The sequence below is a fragment of the Phoca vitulina genome, unplaced genomic scaffold (assembly GCF_004348235.1).
Source record: "Phoca vitulina isolate PV1807 unplaced genomic scaffold, GSC_HSeal_1.0 scaffold44, whole genome shotgun sequence".
Lineage (NCBI taxonomy): Eukaryota > Metazoa > Chordata > Mammalia > Carnivora > Phocidae > Phoca > Phoca vitulina.
This window is the reverse complement of record NW_022589747.1, coordinates 13,449,472-13,472,733: the sequence shown is the minus strand read 5'-3', so window position 1 is coordinate 13,472,733 and position 23,262 is coordinate 13,449,472. Positions and strand designations below refer to the sequence as shown.

Below are 23,262 nucleotides of genomic sequence, written 5' to 3'. Positions count from 1 at the left end.
TCTCAAAGAAATAAAAAAAAAATAAAAAAAAAAAAACCATCATGGACTTCCACATTATTTTGATAAATCCTTAGAAATTACATTTCCCCTTATCACTTCATGGTTCTTTAAAAAAAAAAAAAAAAAAGACTATCTTACTTAATGTGTCCAAGTTCTTGAAACCAAAATTTTGGGAAAATAAACCTGTTTATTTAATGTGCTTTTTTTCCATCTTCTTTTTCTGTTTTTTTATTTTAAGTGATATTTTCTATAAAATGATTATGTAATCACCTCTAAATTTTGATGTTTTCCCTTCTTTGTTTTTTAGTCTTGGCCATTTTGCTTTATTTTTCCTCCATGTACTGTGATATAGAAGCATAAGCATATCAAGAACAATAAAATGTGCTCTTATTTTTCTTAAAGTCACATACCAAACAAGCAGTGAACAGCATACGTGCTAATCTGAAAACTCAAACAAAGCATGAGGAAAACTTTCTACCATCCCAGGAATATATGCCCACAAACCTAAAGAATTGGAGTTTTGTACGGAAGTGACTCTGACGCTAATCCCCAGCAGGTGTATCTGCCCAGGTTTCCTAGTGATGACCAGCCCTCCTTCCTCCCTTCAGCCGGGGTTTTCTTCTGTATTCGGGCAGAACTGGAATACGCCAGTTCTTAGTCTTTGTTCTTGTCCTTGAAATCTTTTGCTTGGTTGACTTGCAGTAATTTATCTTTTAAAACCAGGTAATTAGGGTTTTTTTTTTAAGATTTAATTTATTTATTTGAGAGAGACAGAGAGCACAAGTGGGGTGGGGCGAGAGGCAGAGGGAGAAGCAGGCTCCCCACTGAGCAGGGAGCCCCATGCGGGACTCCATCCCAGGACCCAGAGATCATGACCTGAGCTGAAGGCAGATGCTTAACCAACTGAGCCACCCAGGCGCCCCGCCCCCAGGTAATTAGTTTTTTATTAAAACTCTATCACAGATTGAAAATTCTGCTGATCCCTATGATAGAACATTGGGATTGCTCTGATCATGTTGGAAAGACCCGTAGCCCCCACCTCAACCATGTACCATGTGAGCACTTACTCCCTGATGCTGCCCTGTGGCTCATGCAAGTCAGTGAACGGCGAGGTCATTTTGGAAACATGTTTTAAGCCCTGACCTAAACACTTATTTCCAGCCCTATGTCCCTACTTGCTAGGGCAGATTTAGAAAACATTTTGTTTAACATATTTATTTAGTACCTCTTACAGGAAAAGAACTGAAAAAAGTATAGCGTTTTTCCAAATTTTATTCCATCATTTTAGCATCACCATGGAATTTTACTGTTTGAAGGAATCTTGGAGAGCACCTCGTTCAGGGTTCCCAGGCCTTAGTGTGCCTCGGCGTCCTCTGGGGAGCTGTTAAAACCCAGATGATTGCCACCCCCACCTTAAAGGTTCTGATTCAGCAGGTCTGAGATGAAGCCAAGAATTCACATTTTTAGCAGTTCCCAGGTGATACTGAATCATAGTGCTAGTCCCAGGACCCCGCGCTGCGAACCCCTGTCCTAGAAAGCCCTTCTTCCAGTCTACTCCGGAGACTCTGAACATTCTTGGAGCTGGCTTGAAACCCAAACCGGCAGAGCTATCAGGGGAGGGAGGAAATCATGATTTCTCCAGGCCTGGTGGCAGCTCAAGGGATGATGGATGGGTGGGCCTCAGTGTTTATCAGGGTTATTCATCAGGGAAGGCTTAACCCCACAACACACGTCCCCCAAACTGCTGTGGCTTAGCTGCCCGTCGGGGACCATTTTTGAGAACCACCGATCTAGTGGATCTAGTTCAACCTTCTCATTTCACAGACCAGCAAATGGAGCTTGGGCAGGGCAAGGAGGCCCACACAGACCCAGTCACCTGCTGACTCAGTGCCCTGACTTGCCGCCATTTCAATGCATTCCCTCCTCCCTTCTTGGTTGCCTAGTTTCTGCCTATAAACGCAGGGCCTGTCATGTCTCAGTAGTTACCACTATTGGCAAGGCGTTTTTAAACAGATTTTTCTCCTTGCTGATTGGGCAGATTGCTTTTCTCCAGTGCCTTTCTGCTCTCTTCTCCCGCCATGTGGAAAATTCTGACCCAGCTTTGCTTTTGCTCTTGGTGAGATTAAGCTTTATGTTTTTTTAACCTATGTTCAGTTTTATTAATGGAAACTTCCGGAACGATCTATACAACAACTTTTTATATTTTCTGGCTTACGGCTCCTACAGGTAGTAGCTCTTGCTGTTAGCTTAATGTTTTCAGAACAACCTATAACCAATATATTTTGTGAGCGCAGAAGGATTTTATTTACCTCTGAGCATTCTGGCCATGTTTTTTGCTTTCTCTTTCATGTACTTATCTTCCGCTTTCTACAGAATCGTATTTCCTCTAATAATTTGGACCATTCGTTTTTCCGATGGCAAAGTTCTCTTGTGGGCACGGGTCCGACATGGCGGCTCTTAGGATGGGCAGATGTGCCATCCGCCAAACGTCTCTCTCTACTCCTTACGATGAAGGCAGGAACTCTCAGAGGTGTTAGCCCCCCTCTGCAGAAGGACACCCACTTAAACACGGGGGTGACCTGGCCAAAAACGGCATTTTCTTCATCTTATAGTTTAAATGGTCCATCTGACCCTTGTTGTGAATTCAAGCAAGTAGATGTTCTAAAGGGTCAACTGCAGACCCACAGTAAATGGGTTGATTTCTGCTGATTTTCTGTCCTTGGGGAAAAGGAAATGCATGCATGACCCAACCGTCGTATTGTTTTGTGGGAAGAATAGCGTTTCTTCTGACTAGCTTTCGCATACAACAGCTGTTCAGTGAATATATTTTATGAAGCAAGCAAGCCATTATGCATAATAATAAAATTCCGGAACAGTTTAAACAGGCTCTCCACTTGCCAGTGGGTGGATCAAACCAAGATATAATGTGTAACATTTGTTACAAGCACATTTTCATACCCAATGTGGTTATGAGGATGAGAGGAAGAAGAAGCATATGTTTTGTTCCTCATAAGTGATAAGTTTCACTGGTTTGGACTTAATAAAAAGTTTCTTGGGTTTCAATAGTAAAATTACTATCTATCCATACAAAATATACTTCTGCAGGAATAAAATAGCTCCAAAGTAAATAAAGACTTGCGTCTTCTCTGGGCAGAATGTCAGAGACCTGAAATCTTATAAACTAATGCAACCCATATAATTAATTTAAAAATTATAATTTCTAAAATCACAGTTCAATCTTCACACAGGAACCCAGTCGTGGATACCAAGGTAGATACACAATGTATCACTTATCATCCATCTTTGTAATTTTTCATAATAGAGAAACTCTGTGTTTTAAAAGATGATGACTTTGTTATTAATCAAAATTCAGGGGTGCCTGGGTGGCTCAGTCGGTTAAGCGTCTGCCTTCAGCTCAGGTCATGATCCCAGGGTCCTGGGATGGAGCCCCGCATCGGGCTCCCTGCTCTGCAGGAAGCCTGCTTCTCCCTCTCCCACTCCCCCTGCTTGTGTTCCCTCTCTCGCTGTCTCTCTCTCTCTCTCTCTGTCAAATAAATAAATAAAATCTTTAAAAAAAAAATTCAATGGTTAATTTTTGATCAGTCAGCAGTTTAGGTTTCCCTTTGTATAAAATACATGAAAGTATTTTATGACTCAATGACTATCAAGTAGTGTTGTTTCCTGTGCTGCAAGGCTGTTAAAACTACCTCCATCATATGGATGTGAATATTTAGATACTTTCGTAGCAACAGCTTGCAGGGAAATCACTCGGGAAATGTTCTGTACCGTAGAAACACAGGCATGCCATTCATACAAGTGCTTCCTAATTTATATCTTCCCACCTTCCTTCTCTGCCTTCAGAACCCCACCCAGAATTTTCCTAACCCCATTTCCTGCCCTAACTGTGCTCTGGCCGTTCAGAACACACCAGGCATTCTGATGTTTCCATAACTTTGTACTTATTCTTCTATTCTACCTGCCCTTCTTCTTCTGTCCACTCAGTTGATCTGCCATTTAGTCAGGGCTGAGCTCCTATCAATTATTTCGGGAAGCTTCCCCAACGCCCTTCTTCCCCCACTGAACTAGCCAATTCCCCAATGTTCCCACAGCTAACTGAGCACACCCCTAGCCTGGCTCCTACCCGTTGGTTCTTTTTTAAAATTGATGTATAATTGTCATCTAACATCATATTGTTTCAGGTGTATAACATAATGATTTGATATTTGCATGTATTACAAAATGATCACTATCATCAGTCTAGTTAACATCCATCACCACACATAGTCACAAAATTCTTTTTTTCCTGTGATGAGAATTTGAAGATTTACTCGCTTAGCGATTTTCAACTATGCAGCACAGTATTATTAACTAGAGTCGCCATGCCATTATATCACTTGACTTCTTTATTTTGTAATTGGAAGTTTGTACCTTTTGGCCCCCTTTACCCATTTCGCCCCACCCACCCCGACCTCTGGCAAACACTGATCTGTTCTCTGTACCTGTGAGCTGGTTTTTTTGTTGCTGGTTTTGTCGTTCCACATGTAAGTGAGATCATACAGTATTAGTCTTTGTCTGACTTATTTTACTTTGCATAAAACAACTTGAGGTCCATGCATGTTGTTGCACATGGCAAGATTTCATTATTTTTTATGGCTAAATAATATTCCATTATATATATACACATATATGTGTGTGTGTATATATATATATATACATACACACAGAATCACCATGGACACTTAGGTTGTTTCCATATCTTGGCTATCGTATGTATCTTTTCAAGTTAGTGAGTGCTTTTGTATTCTTTGGATAGATATCCAGAAATGGAATTGCTGGATCACATAGTAATCCTATTTTTAACTTTTTAAGGAACCTCCATACTGTTTTCCACAGTGGCTGCACCAGCTTGCATTCCCACCAGGAGGGCACGAGGGGTCCCTTTTCTCCTTATCCTCTCCAACACCTGTTATCTCTTGTCTTCTGGATGACAGCCATTCTAACAGGTGTGAGGTGATAGCTCACTGTGGTTTTGATTTGCACCACTGCCACTTGATTTATCTGTCTATGTATCCGCCTCCCCCATACCTTGAAAGCTCTTTCGGGGGGAAAGACCATATCCCGGTACCTGACTTATAGTTGGCGCTCAGTGTTTGCTGAATCGGTGAACTGTGAACCAGACTTCATTCCATGTGCAGATACCTGCCTTCCCCAGTGCAGGGCAGCCCTCTGCCCCTGTCCTGGCCCCAGCAGACTCCTGTTCTCCTCTGCCTTCAATGTGACCCACTCCTACCCAGTTCGACTCAGTCTCCAAAGTAGTAACCATTCTAAACTTCAGATCGGAACACACCTCTCCATCCTTGCCTATAGAATAATGGACCAGCCCTTTAAAGTGGCAAAGTCATTCCTCCATAATCCCATGCTTTACCTCGTCTCTGCCACTTCCCTTTCTCTACTTCGTCTTCCCAAAAGATCCAAGTGCCAATTTAGTGGCTTCACATCCACAAAACACCACCCCCTGCCTCCATGCTGCAATCCCACTATTGCCGGTGATCGAGAATTTTCTCTCCCCTTCCCACCTTTTTTCCAGACAACTCCTCATCGTCCTTTAAAATTCAGTTCCCAAGTGGTCTGGTTGCCTAAGGCCTCTTGAGGGCTCCTCACCTGGGCTCAGGGCACCCCTTTCTTACAGGACCACAGCAACATAGGGTGGAAAGCCACAGTTCTGGATTAGACTGGAAACACCTAGGGCCAGAGGCTCTTGCCTTGTGTCTGTACCCCTGGGGTCCGGCTTAGAGCCCGTACCATAGTCATTGGGAAATATCTCATGAGCAAAATTGTCCGGAGGCTCCATAGGGCAGACTATGCCTTGTCTTTCTTTGACTTGGGAAGTACCGTAAGTAAATTCGGCACGGGCGGGGACGGAGTGAACTGTACATTCCCATAGCTAGAAGCCAAAATAATGCCAACTACTTTACTGTGGCAGCTATTTATTCTTAAAAAAGTATAGCCTTTTTCTTTCATCCCAGGAGTGCTTCCGATCACTTGTTTAAACTGGGTGATAGAATAAAAAATACAGAAAGAGTAATTTTGAAATATCAACAAATTCTCCTAACTAATGTGCCATGACAATAAGCAATTGGTAAGAGTATCACTATTGTATGTAAGAAAATTGCATGAAACTCAATAAAAAGATAGATTTTCAGGTTATTAAATGGAGGACTGGACAGAAAAGGAAATGAGATGTGTAAGCTTGTGGTAACACAGTATTGGGCTCCATATAACTTGGATAAAATCTGATTTAGAGTTGGTATGTTTCCATAATGCTGACCTCTCTGCTTCAAAATCAGATGTAGTGGGTTGAGTTAAAAGCTAGTGTTTTGTTTTGTTTTGTTTTGTTTCCCCCTCAACTCTGAGCTTGACTGTTTTATCAGTAAATTTAAAAATAAAAAAGAAATGCATCCTTTCGAAGAGCTTTGCAGTAGTTTGTCCCTAAACCACAGTGTGCTGGCCACACTTGTTTATTTCCTTCCCTTCCTCAAGTGTCCCCGCTCCCTCCTTACAGATCTGTTGATCATCCTGCGTTACCTGGACCCGGGCCCCCTGCAGGATCCACCTCTCTCTTGAGGGTACTTCTAGAATACTCTCTAGGGCGTCCACGTGTGCTTATAGAGTCCCCTCTGCCCACCCACAATGATGTCCAAGGTTTGTGAAGCCATCTGAGTAAAGTCTCACTTCTGCCTCTGCGTCCAGGATCCCCAGGAGCCATAAACCATCTAAATGCCCAAGTGGCCCAACACCTCATAGGTCCTACCCCAGAGGGGCCCCATGAAGGGAGAATTTATCTCTCCTTAACTGATCTACACCCTATCACCTGTCCTCAAAGCAGCATGGTTCGTGCCCAGTGACAGATAGGTCCATCCTTATCTGGGGAGGCAGCCCCTTCAGTTCCCACCCGTGCTGCTATCTACATGGGCTTTGCTCTATCTAGCCCAGGAGGCTGGGCTGGGGAGGGAGACTCCCAACACCCGGTTCCATTTCCACCACCACAGCCCAAGGATAAAAATATAAAAGCTTCCTTCCCTGCCTCCTTATCCTGCAGGTCCCAGATAACATCAAACCTAAAGATGAGGCCTTCTACCCAGCCCTACCCACACCCAATTCCAGACATGCAATTTCTAAGGATGTCCGGGGCTTTGAGTCCAAGGTGTCCAGGGAATCCCTAGGTCTTCATCTTTAGAGGCTGCCATTATTGAGTTTTATATCCTGGAGGATCCCGGGATTCCTGGCAGGAATCTGCCTGAGCCACTGAGAGGAGGCTTGTCTAAGTGCTGACTCACAGGAGAGAGAGAGACACATCAGGGATGATTCAAGAACCTCAGGATTGCATCACCATGTTCGAGGCTCCGGCCAGTCCAGCCAGCAGGGTGTGAGAGACTGTAAAATAGGGTGCTGTATTTAAAAAAAGAAGATTTTAGACAAATTTGCCTTCCAAATGTTTACTCTTTTCTGTAAATATTAAAAGGCCAAACTCCCACCGAGGTCCTAGTCAGACCTACATGTCCTTGACTCATTCCTTCCTATGCTCATTCAGTCAACGTTGGTTGAGGGCCCCCTCGGTGCCTGGCACTGTTGAAGGAGCTGAAGACCAAGCAGTGAGCCAAAATCTACATTCTAGAGAGGGGTGAGGGGAATAAACAAATGAGAATATTAGACTCTCTGAGTGCTATGAGGTAAGCAAGCGAGAAGACTAGATGCAGAGTGAATAGGAGTTTTCAGAAACTTTCTTGCGGCAAATTGCAAGTGTATACAAAAGGAGAACAAATAGTCAAACAAACTGTATATGTCTACCACCCAGCGTCCACGTGCTCAACCCAAGACCCCTTCGTCTATCCCACCGTTCTCCCCGCCCCACCATGGATTATGTAGAAGCAAATCCCCGGCATCGTATGGTTTCCTTATACATGTCTTGGCGTAAATCTCGGAAAGAAAGGGCATGCCCACTCAGATAGGGTGGTCAAGGCAGGTGTCTCGAAGGGGTGACCTGGGAGAAGAGATGTGTGGACAGCGAAGAGAGTGACAGAATGAGACAGCAAATGCGAACTTCCTGACATAGCTGAGGATCTGCGAAAGGGCCAGTGTGTCCACCCTGGAGGGAGTGAGGGCCAGAGGAGACCCAATCCTACAATAGCCTGAAGTTCCTAGAAAGAGGGAAAATTCTTACAACAAAACATATATCATGCTTACCACGTGCCGGAAATTCCTATGCTAACTCATGTTATTTTTCCCACTAGCACTGTTAAGTCATGACCACCATTAATATCCCCCTTTTACTAAAACTGAAGAAGCCTGGGTGCAGAAAGCGTGTCAGTCCGTTTGGGCGGCTTATAAACAACGGAAATTTCTTTCTCACAGCTCTGGCGGCTAGAAAGTCCACAAGCAAGGGACCAGCATGGCCAGGCTCTGGTGAGAGCCCTCTTCCTGGTTCACAGCACCTTCTCACCATGCCCTCACATGGTGGAAGGGGCTGAGGATGTCTACAGGGCCTCCATTTTGAGGCACTAATCCCGTTCATGAGGGCTCCACCCTCGTGATTTAAGCACCTCCCCGAAACCCGGCCCCCTAATTCCATCTTCTTTGGGGGTTAAGATGTCAATATATGAAGCAGGAGGAGAGGGGCACGAACATCTGGACTGTAGCAGAGAGGTGCTCCTAGTCACCAGTAGTTACTAGCAGCCTCAGAATTAGAACCCAAGCAATCTCGGTCCAGAATTCCACCTCTTACTCCTTTCAGGTAGAACGGCTCATCTCTTGTCAGGCACATTTCTGTGCAACTCGGTGGAAGTAAAGGTGCAAAGACTCAGAGCTGCCCCTTCCAGGTCTCTTTGGACCCACCACCCTCTCAGGGCCCCCCACCCCAGACCACCGCCCTCTCCAGGTCTGGATACTGCTCCTTAGTGAGCTCATCTTCTCTTGCTTCCCTTCCCTCTCCACCAAAGTCTCTTCCCTGTTTAAAGCCCCATGAGGGTAGGGAGCAGGTCAATCAATCATCACACTGTTTCCCCTCATACTGTGCCCACAACACAGTGGGTACTGAATCAATGTTTGTGGGCTGAAGACATTAATGAGTGGAAGGAAGTGATGTTTGCACTGTAGGAGGTAATAATGTCCCACCTAGGTCCCCTGGAATTGCTCTTTTCTGTGAGTTGCCTTTACCCCTTTGAGGGGCTTTCAACAACCAGCACCTGCAGTTCTTCTTCCATCCTTCAGGACCCCAGTATACACTTTACCCCAAGAGCAAAGAGCCAACAGTGCCAGGATTTGATTTCCTACCCTTCCTTGACCCTAGGAGCTGTCTGTCAACTGGGAGCATCAAGTGCCAAGGGAGAGCATTCAACTTCCTTGCCTTGGGGTGGGACAGCTCTGAAGGTTCAGTCACACTCCACAGCCCCCTACAAGATCAGAATCCTTCCCCTCCCCACCCTGGTTCTGGGGAACCGAACCTCAGACATTAGATCATTTTAAAAATTTCTCTGTTAGGGGCGCCTGGGTGGCTCAGTCAGTGAAGTGGCTGCCTTCAGCTCAGGTCATGATCCCAGGGTGATCCCAGGTTCCCAGGTTCCGCATTGGGCTCACTGTTCAGTGGGGAGCCTGCTTCTCCCTCTCCCTCTGCTGCTCCTCCTGCTTGTGCTCTCTCTCATATAAATAAATAAAATCTTAAAAAAATAAAATAAAATAAAAATTTCTCTGTTAGTGAATATGGTTGGATAGTAGAGCATTATTAGGAAGTTACTATACTTACAGTTCTGTCAAAAAATAAAAATAAAATCAAGTTTATTCTAAAGCTATAGGGAATCGATGTGATTTGACATTGATGAACCAAAGATATTTTAGGATGTGGTAGTGCCTGTGTCACCCCGGAAACCTCAGGCACTCCAACCGGAGACTTCTGATGGGCAGAGGGTTGGATGGTCAGCATCTAACACCACCATCTCTGCAGGGAAGTGGGCAGACAGCGAGCGACAGAGCTGGGCTTGATATTGAAACTCACAAAACTGATTTCTAACTGTTACGTTTGTATCACAGAACAATCATGAGACCTACGGGGAATGCCTAGTAGAACAAAACCCACATCAAATAGGCTGCTGAGATAAACATGGCCAACCTTCCAACACGTGTCTACTGGTATTTTCTTGACCTTTTAAGAGAAGACTTGAGGGTAATAGGTGCAAGCACTGATTTGGTTAAAAGAATCCCAAGGGACCAAGAGACACATGTGTCACATCTATAGTATAAGAAAAGCAAGGACCTAATGCATGTAAATGAACTCGGACAGCCTTATTTGCCATCCTGTGTCCAGACAGTCACTCGGACCTTCCATGGGAGTGAACTGTGATGAATGCATTTATCAACATCCTCATTTAAAAACAAATGGCACCACAGTTTCAGGGTTCTAAATTGAAAAGTTAGTAGCAAAAAGCTGCTCCAAAATCCATACTCTATGAAATCCACATAGCTCATGAGGAGAATGATAAAACTATAGATCATGGGCAATTATGCTCCAAAGAAAGGTTTTGAGCCTGCTGCATCCACAAGTCCCTCTTGGAATAAAGGCATAAGCAGAATAGAACACCATAGGTCAGTTGCTTCATCATGCTGCTGTATTTTCATAAATAAGATTCATAAAAACAGAATACTGTAATCAGCAATGTCTCATGAAAAGTGTTATGACTGCTAATGCTTAGATTCAAGAAACCTGAATTCTTTACCAGGCTATAGGCTGTGAGTGTTTCAGAGAAAGAGAAGATAGGGCAAGACTTGGAGAAAGATAGCCCTCCGTCATGAAGTGATATAATTTATGGTGACATTTATATGGTGGCATACATATGACATCATCTAGTGCTCCTGGAAGAGACTCTATCAGAGTTTTTCTTCTCATCACCCTTTAGTGTTCTCAGATAAGAAAGATGCACACAAAGCTCTGTAGAGCTGGGAATATGAATCTTTTCTCATTATGAGATGAGCACCCAATATCCATGTTGATATGCTCATGTAGAAAGAAACCATTGCAAATCCTAAGGAAAAGTTTTTACAAATCTTCCTGCATGCCTTCACTCTCAAATCAGCAAGCGTGGGTTAGATTCATTCACAATATTTTGACACGAGGCAGGAATTAAACTCCAAAATGGTGTCCTTATGGAAACCCGACAAATGTTGTTAACAAAGTATGAGGATAACATGCTAGAAAGGTCTCCTTCCGCTGGTCTGTCATGACCAACCCTGGGTTCCGAGTCAAAACACTGCCTTCCCCCTAAATTTCTCTATAAATAACCAACTATGAGAAGCCCAAGACAAACAGGTAAAGTCAGGTTTTCAGTACTTCTTTTTGAAGTCTTCCAGTCTGAAATATTTTCAAGTGACATATTTGTCTTTTAAGTCATGAAACTCGCCTCACCTAATAATCATGTTAATTAGCTAATAGCTTCCTTCAAGCTACTCTTTAAAAATAAGTCAAATAAGGGCGACTGGGTGGCTCAGTCGGTTAAGCGGCTGCCTTTGGCTCAGGTCATGATTCCAGGGTCCTGAGATCGAGCCCCACATCAGGCTCCCTGCTCAGCAGAGAACCTGCTTCTCCCTTTCCCTCTGCCTGCCGTTCTGCCTACTTGTGCTCTCTCTCTCTATTTCTCTGTCAAATAAATAAATAAAATCTTAAAAAAAATAAGTCAAATAAAATCAGAGAATACAGTTAAAATATCAAAATAGAGAATACAGTTGCCTGCATCCACATTTATTTCCAAAGGGAGAAGATATTTGTAAAAGTGAGTCCTAAATCTGATATACTGATGAGTTCAAAATCCTCATGCACAATATGAACTGTGAGAATGATAGCTAGCATGTATTAAGAACATGATATATGCCAAGTATTGTTCTAAAACTCTTGTACGTATTAGCTCATTTCATCCTCATCATAACTCTGTGGATGGTACCATCTTTACACCCTTTTTACCTATGAAACAATGAGACCTGATTTACTTAAAGTCTCAAGCCAACACAGTCTGGTTTGAGAGCTGATGCCCTCCCCCAGTAAAAAACTATTTTAAAAAAATTATTCTGTTATGTTATTCTCTAACACTGTGGGGAGGCAGGGGACTTCTTAAGAAATTCGTTTTTCCATGAGAAGGGTTTTAGATTGTGAATTCTAGAACTATAGCTCGATTCCATTTGGAGGTAACTCGAGCGCTCTGCACACGCTTGCTTTGGGAGCGTCCACGTTTATAAACAAGCCCGCACTGGAATTCAGCCTGACTTTTGAGTTGGTCCGTGGAAAATGCAAGTATGTAATACAATCAGACTTCATTTGGGCCATCCTTTAGCTGCTTAGGTACACTGGCAGTGAAAGATCTGAAGCCATAAACTTGGCAGCGACTTCAAAATATCCAGTTGGTCCTGGAATGTCAACATGCTCATTATGTACATTTATTGCTCCTCGCTGTCCAAATCTACCCTGAGTCTCCAATCAAGAAGAAGGACTGATAAGAACACTGCTAATATGACGTGACTGGGGACAATACAGAGTGACATGACCCGAGGTGATGAAGGGAACACTTATGTATGGTTCCCCGACCATCCCCTCCCCATCCCTGCCACACATCCCGATGCATATCACATCCTTGCCTTGGCAGTCACAGACAGAAAAGCCCAAAGATATTTACGAAGCTGCATCCGTCAACAACACCAATGGTCCACCCGAAATGCTGTCAGCATGCAGAATGACTCATCCCTGCTGTCCGTATGTACTACGTCCCCTTGCCTTCGGTTCTAGCTGTGCTTCGCGGGGCCAGTGGGGCATGGCCTCAGAGCCCCCACGCCTTTCCCAAAGACCTAGGGATGCGGGGCTGGAAAGAAGAGAGTCGTCGAGTTCACATTTGTCCCATTAAGAGGGAAAGGCAGCAAAGGGAGGAATCTAGGACCAGGACAGAGAGGAAGGAAACATTAAAAATCAACAAAATCTGTACATTTGTGGTTGCTTCGGCAACCTTCCAGAACAGTGCAAGGATACCCGTTCCTGGCCCCATAACACGAAGGCTAAAGTAGCTACTTTGTTTCATATTCAGAACCATAGTTTATCCTTCATATATGCCTGAATTTACAGCAAATACATGGGACTATAGCTGAACAATACGCTCATGTCCTAAGTGTACGGAATTCTCCAATACACAGAGAGTAATTCCATAATTTCCTATTTGAATTTTTGATTGACCTAGATGTTAGGGAAATGTCTTACAACCTCTGAAAATATTTTCTCTCCATTAAAGAGGAATCACTGTCTCTCTTCTTCAGAAAACATTCTGCACATACCGATTTAAATCTTGCACCCAAAACTCATGGGCCAAAATGGCATATTCAACATGAACACCAAACAGCACATGATTTCATTTTTCTTTGAGATTGAGAAGCTTATTTTGAGATCTCTCTGAACCTGGGGCATTTCATTGTGATTTTAACTTGTATGGCATAAAAGAAGGGTAAACATAGCAGCTGGTACGTGAGCTGAGATGGTGTGCCAGTAGGCAGGGTCTGTCCGGGCAGTTTGGGGAAGGTATTCCCAAAGATCTTCTCACTTCAGGAGTGGGGGAAAAAAAAAAAGGTACACAGTACAAATTCTTTCACCTAAGGTAGTCAACCCCCAAACAGGGAGAGTTTTCACTTACCATCCACCACTATTTGCCTCATCTACACTAAAAAAAAATAGAAAACCAAGAACACGGCCAACCTGAATTTTAAATCCCATGGTGGTAATCTGGGATAAGACAAGGTTTCTTTGAGGCTGATGAATGAGAATTTTTTTTTCTCCTTAAAAAGAAAATCATTCCTGTCTTTTAGGAGAGAGATAAAGGCAAAAGACACATAAAGTAATGAGCTTAAAATGGATTGTCACTTCTTAAAAAAAATGCGCTAGGTCAATGGGATTTTTCTGTAGAACTACTTACGTGAAATTCGGTTATAGATGAATAAAGAAACCAGAGAGATAAGGATATCACATTAATGAAAAAAGAATTCTTAAATTCCTGTCCCTTTTGATGTTTCCCTTGACAATTAGTATTCCCATCCTCACCAGATGATATAAAACTCTAGGCAAATTTCCAAAGGAAGTAAGCAATAAGATATGTTTTGAGGGAAAGAAAGAGTGAAGGAGGAAAAAAAAGAAGAGAGACTACGGGAATTGAGAAAGTAAAGAAGAAAGTAGAAGAAGAGCTTCTGGGACCTGAAATAAGTATGGCATTAATTTTTTTCCCACCAAGTCTTAGTCTTGGCAGGCTTCTGCTAAAATGCAGGAATTTCATGGATGTGGGAACTGGTGATGGAAAATGCATTATTATACACAACAATCGTTGTACTTGAGAGGAACTATATGGGAAAAAATAACACCCTAGAATAAATACAAATGAAATTCATGTATCAAAACCAATACTGTGAAAATAGTTTAAATGTTTCTTGAATTTATATCTAGTCATTAACCTAAATGCAGATTTTAGTTCGAGCTACACTTCTGCCTCATGGTCAGAAGGCCTGAAAACCCATGGCGTGGAAAATTGGCAGGATAAAGAATATTGAATTGGTCTCCATGGAAAAACAGGTTTTGGCAGCTATAACCTCCTCCTTGAATGGGTCCCCCCACCCAAGTCAAATTCTCCTCCCTATTTCACTCTGGTCCCAGGAAAGAGACCAAGGGAAGACCACATATTAGTTTAGCAGCAAGCAGATAGGTGTCAACTTGGCCAATCACCAGAGGACCTTCCTCATTGGCCTTGAATCCCATGGTTGGCATGAGCCACCCCTCCCCCCAAGTCCCAAACCTAGACTCCCTCTCTGAGATCACAGAGGCTGGAGGTTTCCATTTCTACTGACTTTGGTTTCCTTCTTCCTTGGAGAAGAAAGTGGGGTGAGGCACCTGCCTTAGGCCATGACCTTGCATTACGCCATGACGCAATTCACAAATGAAACTGATCAATTCATTCCCAGAAATCCTTAACATTTTCTCCCCCCTCCACTCCTACTCCCAACCTATTTGCATCCACATTCGGTCTGCTCACCTCAGGGAAAGGAGACATTTCCCCAGAGTTTTATTTAGGCTAGAGGACAGAATCCAGGGACTTCTCCAAAATTATTCATCCACCTGGTAAGACCCTAATGGCCCCCCACAGCCCGGGGGCCCACCTCACTCTCTCCTGGGGCTCCACCAAGCAGCCCAGGGTTAGTGGAGCCTATTTTCTTCCCAGCCTCATGTCCAGCCTCCCCAAGAGCCCACGGCTTGCTCAGCAGGCTCCCTCCAGTGGGTTTGGGGCCCTTTGCATGAGCCAGTTGGAGGGAGCACGTCCTTCCCCCACGTGAATGTTGTATCGGTGTGGTCTGCCTGTGCCTCTCTTGGTGGTTTCACCCTGATCTTTTCTCTCTTTGCAGCTGGTTAATAATCCACTAGCAAGTCAGGCTGCCGCAACAGGAGTCATGGGCTCCGTAGCAAGCTCACAGGCCTTTGGCAATGCTCTCTCCAGTCTTCAGGGGGTCACGGGTCAACTAGTTACTAATGCACAAGGACAGGTGAGTGGGAGACGGGAACAACAGTGAATTTTTATGGCAGATTGAACTCGGAAAGGAAATGAATTTCTTTTGCATGACAGTGATATGTAACCGCATCCATTCGAGGCAAATAAATAATGTTTACTAGCAATGTCAAGAATAGGAGAAGGGCTGGGAGGTGTTTCTCTCTTTCAGAAGCAAGATTTTTTTTTCCTTCCCCTGGAATGGCTAAGTTTTATTTTGTTTTTATTTCTGTACAATGGCTCGTGTTCTGACCTTAACTGAAGGAAATACTTTTCACAACGGGCATTCTTTTTCTTTTCTTTTTTTTGTTTTTTAAAAAAAGGTTAATTTTAAAAGTAAGATTTCAGTTCTGCTCTTTGATTTATTCATTCTTTATAAACTTGGACAATGGGGGAAACTGGGAAGTTTCCTTCCCTAGTTGCTCTAAGATTTCTACAGTAGCCCTAAGCAAGCCAATTTCTCAATGTGTGGGGACTTGATGGGAGGGACCAGGGCAGTCTTGAGAGAGCAGAAAAGGGAAGGGGTGAGGGCCTCTTGCTGAGTCTCCTGAAAGCTCGGCTGGTTCTGGTATGTCTGCAGGTTTACTTCAGTCAGCCGGGGCCAGCAAACCTTCCTCATGTCATGGGCAGCGTGCCCGTTCCCTTACACCCCTCATGTGCCCGCGTCACGGTCTCCAGGACACTGACGGAGCCTCAGATGAGGGGGGCTCCCCCTTTAAGACCCCAGTAAACCTAAAAGCTGCATGAAAAGCGAACCAGAGTTAAAGCTGAGCGTATCAGAAGTGCCCTCCATTCAAAGGCTTGACACTGTTCCTCAGTGGCTAGGGCACCTCGACCTCAAGTGTGGCCATTTCTGAGGATGAAGCACAAGGCAGAAGGAGCTTGCACCCTCTCCAGGATTTTCCCTCCCAGGCTTACTTACTCAGCAGTGAGTTTACGGATCCCTGCTTGGCCTGCTCTGTGGAGAACAGGAATTGCGATGTCTTGAACCCTGTTTTTATTTTACATAAAGAGTAAACAGAGATGCATTATAAGCTAAACCGTCTCAATCTACGTCCCAGGGAAAAAAAGCTGACCTTGTTATATTTCCTGGGCGGGTGCAGGATTGTCCCATCAGAACCCCGAGGGCTGAACGATGGAGCTTGTCAAAGAGCAGCCCCAGGTAATGAATCATCTTATCACAGGTGCACACTACACATATTAAAGGAGGGTTGTATGAACACCGTGCCCTCCACAGTCACCTCTCAATGTCGGCTTTAACCCTTGTTCCAATCCCTTTTCATCAAAGGATCATTTTATGCAGCCGGCTCTAAATGGAGGCTCTCAAAAGCCTATTAAGATTTCTGGAGCGACGGGGTTTTGGCATGGAGGAAAAGTTGGTTATAATATCTATAACTCATACTCAGATCGAGTCGGTCCTAGAAGCTCCCTCCCAGAGTTCTGCCCAAAATAGAACAACCCGATTCATTCCTGCCGGCAGCTGGCCCTTGAGATGTAAATTTTAAGAGTTCAAGATAGAAAGCATATCCGCTGATGTGTATTTCCCCCTGATTTTTCTGGTTCCAGTGTCCAAGGAAAATGTACCACTCTGCCCCACCACTTAAGAGTTTGTGATGGAGAAAATGCTTTATTGCTGAGAAGGAATTATTAGGAGTTTATTCTTCCGGTGATTTAATGGCAGATCATCTTGCCAGTTACAAATCCATCTCCTTCTCAGGGGCTAGAGTTAAGCCTTTATGCTCTGTTTGGCCTTTGCCAGCCCCACCCCCAGGGATAGCTCTCCCAGCCCATGAGTACCCACAGGAAAATGAGCTTCCGATTAAAAGCTTGATTGACACTCTGCATATATTGAATAAGAGTTGATTTTAATTTTAAAATTCTTTTGTTTAAAAACTGTGCTATGATAGTTGATTTGATAAGGTACACAAACCTCCTAAAGTGAAAAAAAAAATTATATCACAAAGGAATCGATATTGCCCACTCGTGAAGTCTTGTCTGAGAGTTCTAGAAACATGCCCAATGGCATCAGGTACTCCTCCTAGTGCTGGGGAAGACTGAGGTACTAATGTTTCCAAGGTCGATGAATTGGCCACGTTCCTGTAGCATTGTGTGTTTGGGGGGGGGGGTTAAATCTTTATAATATAAACACAATCATCTTCCCAGAAAGAAGTGCATGCCTTGTACCTCTTGGCACAAAGATACTTGTGTGAACCTTATGAAGTGGCCAGATTACACCAAAAAGAAGGGCAAAAATTATTTGGGGTGTGTGTGTATGTGTGTGTGTGTGTGTGTGTTCCTTAGGCTTGTATTAATATGGTACAAAAAATAAGCCTACATTGGAATCAGGTTAATATAATTAGCCTTGCTCAAAAACCCGTGTAAAATTACTTTATCCAGCCCATTTTCAATTCCTTAAAAAATCTCCAGAGCTTTCCCAGAAAAGGTACAAAGAGAAAACTCTTAATATATTTATAGATCCTTCCATTTGAGTTCTTGACATCAACTATTTTTTTACATTTGAAAGTCTGCCCAGAAGTCATAACATTAAAATCGACACCTAGGTTTGGAAAGAATGCTTTACTCCGCTGATACTTTGGGGGAGTCGGGCTGCAGAGGAGGCACTGCTGGGGGTCCCTTGATCCTTGCTCCCCACTGCTAAGGTTCTCTCTCTTGCCTACTTGGAAACCAAGATGGGTTTACCCAGGAAAAGAGCTCTGACTAAATTCAGACCTGCCTGGGATAGGGTTCAAGCTCTACATGTTTCTAATTTTGTTTTGTTTTTGTTTTTTAAAGAGTTTATTTATTCATTTGACACAAAGAGAGAGAGCACAAGCCGGGGGGGCGCGGGTGGCAGGGAGAGGGAGAAGCAGGCTTCTTGCTGAGCAGGGAGCCCAGCGTGGGGCTCGACCCCAGGACCCCGGGATCATGACTTGAGCTGAAGGCAGACGCTTAACGACTGAGCTACCCAGGCGCCCCTCTAATTTTAGACCTTGGGGCAATCAATGACTTAATCTTCCTAAACCAGAGCCTCATCCTCGAAAGTTTAAGGTAACCTCTGTGAGGAGGCCCCGGCCAGTGGCTCATGGTCTCCAGGCAAGGGGCTCTAGGTCTTCCTACACAGTGAGACAGATGCTCACCCCACATGGGGAGGGAGACATGCCCCAACCTCAACAGGAAGAAAGTCCCCCCTGACCTGGGACTTGCAGTTTCGTTTCCTTGTCTTGGAATCTGATTGTTTCCATTTGCTGGATTTCAGTAAATTTAAAGGGATGGGAAATCTCCATATATTTAAGGCTTTTTTTTCTGTTCTTTTTTTTTTCCTAACCAGTTCAGTCATTCTTTTACCTTTCTACATCTGCCATTCATTTGTGGTTAATTCAAAAGCCAAACACTATTCCGAAGAGTGATGTGTTTTCATAGAAATACTATATTCTAAAGTCACAAAGCACATATCTTACCCCAGGACTGTTAAAGTTTTTAAAAATGATATCATACCCACCTTCACTCTGAGGTGGCAAGGTAGCAAGTGTCCTCTTGGTAATTTGTGATCATGAAATTTATAATGATTATCACAGTGCTGAGAAAAACATTCTAATTCCCCTTGCTTACCAAATCAGGAACATGATCGTAGGAGTGCGGAAGCCAGACAAAGAAATAAGCACTAGCTAGACATGTGTTTGAATCCCAGCTAGCTCTGTGACCTCAAGCAAATGACTTGAGCTCTCTGAGTTTCGGTTTCACTATGAAATAAGGATAATAAAATCTAAGTCCCTAGATTATGAAGATTAAGTGAGGTAAGGTGTGTAAAAAGCCCACCATCGTGCTTGAGTGTATAGTTAGAGACTCAGTAGTAATAAGTGGCTGCAAAAATCATCATCATCATCATCATCATCATCATCATCATCATCGTGGTTTAGAGTTTGGTCTGGCATTTCTGGAAACCTGTCTTTGGTTTGGATGTATAGCAAGAGGCAGTAGAGCGTTTCTTGACATCAACCAAAAAGAATGGGCTCTGGAACCAGGCAGCCATTCATCAGCTGTGAGAACTCTGGCAATTGACTTCCCTCTCTCGTGCCTTAATTTCCTCATCTGAAAAATGGGGATAAGGGGGGCCCACGTGGCTACATCGGTTAAATGTCTACTTTCGTCTCAGGTCATGATCCTAGGGTCCTGGGATGGAGTCCATGTGAGGCTCCTTGCTCAGCGAGGAGTCTGCTTCTCCCTCTGCTCCTGCCCCAACTCATGCCCTCTCTCTCTCTCTCTGTCTCTCAAATAAATAAATAAATAATCTTAAAAAAGAAAAATAGGGATAAAAAAGGGAACCAGCTTCTAGGATTAAAGAGCTCAGCATGGACTCAGGCACATAGTCATCATTTAATAATGCTAGCACTCCGTATATGCTGTTATTACTAATTAAGATGCTATGTGTTTCCAGTTCACACTGTGCACACAAACCCACTGTGTGTGTGAGGAGTTTGAGAATGTGAGAATCTTAGCAGTAGAACACTAAGTTATTTTAGGGAAATCCTATCCTTACCCCGGATAGTGCAGTAGGGGTGTGTGTGTGTGTGTGTGTGTGTGTGTTCTTAACACTCCTTCAGTGGGTATGCTCAGGGTTTGGCAAGTAGATTTACCATCGATTTGTTCAGCTATAGAACTGGATTCCCATTGCTCCTGGCAATATCTCCTTATTGGCATTATTGCAGAAAAGTAAAAGCAAATGAAATTTCATTTTATCCTGGGGCTAAGGAAAGCATTTTACATTTTAACTGAAGCTCACAATGTTTCCTGATGAAATTAGTTCTCCACCGCTGTGAAATTTTCTTAAGTGGCAACAAGTCAAACTGAAGTCCTTCCCTCCCATCCTTAAAGAGCCAGTCAAATAAAAAAAAAAAAAATCAACTGAACAACATTACTTTTTTTATTTTTTATTTTTTTTAAGATTTTTATTTATTTATTTGAGAGAGAGAGAGAACATAAGCAGGGAGAGTCGGAGAGGGAGAAGCAGGCTTCCCGCCCATCAGGGAGCCCGATGCGGGGCTCGATCCCAGGACCCTGAGATCATGACCTGAGCCGAAGGCAGATGCTTAACCAACTGAGCCACCAAGGCACCCCTACGTTTTTTAATGTATAAAAAGCAGAAAAAAATAAAAAGACTTACTCATTCAACTCATTACTCAAGAATACACACAGCACTGTATGGATAAACAGTGGCTAAGCAGAGCTGCTTTGGCAAGACAGAAGGATTTGCAGTAGGTAGGAGGTGCCTTCTAAAAGGACCACGGGCCACGATCAAAGAAAAGCAATCTGCTTATACTAATAGTAGCCTGTGCACTGTAGCTTAGAAAGGACACCCTCGACTGTGCAAAACCACGGACGGTGAGTCGCCTCTATTCATAGCAACCCTGGGCTAGAGAAGGGCAGGTGCCAAGGCAGGAACACCACCAGCCCCGCGTTTGTACACACCAACTGGAAGACCATCCTAATACCATAACTTTTGAATATGTGAAAAATACATGTCTTAGAATTGAAGAAACACGATGCTCACATTGGGACATTCCTATGAATTAGAACAATCAAAAGCTAAATAGCATTTCTAGAAAGCAGTAGAGCTGCTTAGATTGTGGGCTTTGAAGGAAACAGGTCTGTTTGGCACACATTTCTAGCTATGTGGCCTTGGAGAAGTTACAGAACTTTTCTGGGCCCCTGTTTCCTCATCAGTAAAGATGGGAGTGGTAAGACATCTCACATACTTTGTGGTGGGGTTAAACATGAGAGTAGCAGACAATGTGCTCAGCACAGTGCCTGACATGTCTTAAGTATTTAATAAATTATATTAATTTATCAATAAATTCATGTTATAGCTATTCTTTTTTAAATGAAAAGCCAGCAATTGACCCTGAACTATGGGTTGCTAAAGTAATTCAACCATAATTTAAATAGAAAGATGAGAATCTTTTAGAGAAAATCACTGCGAGATGAACGAAGATGAAGTTATAATAAATGCAAATCTCAGCCAGAGAATTGAGATATAATACATTTATTCAGTAAGTACCCATTGAACCTCTCTGTGGGTTTTATTAGATCTGCATAGGAGAACAAATAAAGCCGTAGCTGCCCACATTGTAAAACTAATTTCAAACCCTGTGCAAAGGAGATAAAGTGTGTAACTCCAACAGTGTGACTAGAGCAAATGAGGTGCATTAGACACACCCAGCTAAATCAGTGGATCAGGAATTTAGGCAGGTTCACACATACTATTTTATTTTTTTTAATTATTTATTTATTTATTTATTTATTTGCGAGAGAGTGAGCAAGCACCGGGGTAGGGGAGGTAGGGGCAGAGGAAGAGGAGAGGCAGACTCTCCGCTGAGCAGGGAGCCCAAGGCGGGGCTCAATCCCAGGACCCCAAGATCATGACCTGAGCCAGAGGCAGACGCTTAACCGACCGAAGCACCCAAGCCCCTCTTATTTTACTTTTTATAAGGAAACACATTAAATGTATAAAAAAGTAAATATAATTTTTTACAGGGGTGCCTGGGTGGCTCAGTCAATTAAGCATCTGACTCTTAATTTTGGCTCAGGTCTTGATCTCAAGGTTTTGAGTTCAAGCCCCAAGTTGAGCTGCGTGTTGGGCATGGAGCCTACTTACATAAAATAATAATATAAGCTTCAGTTCTCTTGCTCATTTTTAAAAGAAAGAAAACATTACTGATACAGCTGGGGCCGTGACACCTTCTCCCCTTAGCCCCCTCACCCCCAAAGTGATAGACACTATGTAACACTGGTAATTCCTTTCATGCAGATTTTGCATCTTTACTAAAAAATGGTATTTTTTAAAAAGCTACAAAATCATATGTACAGAATACCATTTTTAATACAAAAATAGAGCATATTTGCTTAGACATGTTGCATAACTAAGAATCAAACATGTTTTGTTGAAAATTCAGAGTAGATATCTAAAAATTCAGAGTTGGTGTCTGTATATTTTTCCCTAAATATGAACAGAACAATCTATTTAGATAATGGTTTTGGCCATGTTTTCTAAACCAAAACTCAAAACAGTCTGACAAAAGATTTTCTTTTCTCATTTGCAAATATTATATGAAGTCTTAAAAAGGTGTAAAAATTCAATCACATGCAGTAGAATACATATCAAATATGCATTTTGTTAATCGCATCTTTTTTTTTTTTTTTTTTGAGAGGGTAAGAGAGCACACACGAGCGAGGTCAGGGGCGGAGGGAGAGAGAGAATCCCAAGCAGGCTCCACACCCAGGGCAAGCCGGTCGGGGGCTCTAGCTCAGGACCCTGAGATCCTGACCCGAGCCTAAACCAAGAGTCGGAGGCTTAACAGACTGAGCCAGCAGGCGCCCCTTAATCGCATTTTTTAACACTTTTAAAATCAGCTCTTTCCAGAGACTGGGAAATAAATGTTCATGGGGTTAGTAATATTATAAGAATTTTACCCTGGCTTCATCTGAGTAATAAAGATGAGACAATAACAACAATAAACAACCTCAATCTTTCTACTAACATATCAAATTTCCCCTTTGAGCCCGATTGAGAGCTTTATTTCCTCATTTCAGGAGAGGCCATTGCATTAAAGCCCCGTTTCCCTACGTGTGCGCCTTGGAAATGAACGAGCCCCCCGGGGCGGTGCGC

The 23,262-nt window shown here is 43.3% G+C and overlaps 1 protein-coding gene across 1 annotated transcript in view; it reads left to right on the top strand.

Annotated features, from left to right (window-relative positions):
* Nucleotides 1–23,262, top strand: part of LOC116648510 (POU domain, class 6, transcription factor 2-like) — a 151,547-nt gene that overhangs the window by 82,800 nt on the left and 45,485 nt on the right. The window contains exon 3 of the mRNA XM_032430507.1: nt 15,460–15,597. Within this exon, the coding sequence (XP_032286398.1) occupies nt 15,460–15,597 (138 nt within the window). The remainder of the gene's footprint in view (nt 1–15,459; nt 15,598–23,262) is intronic.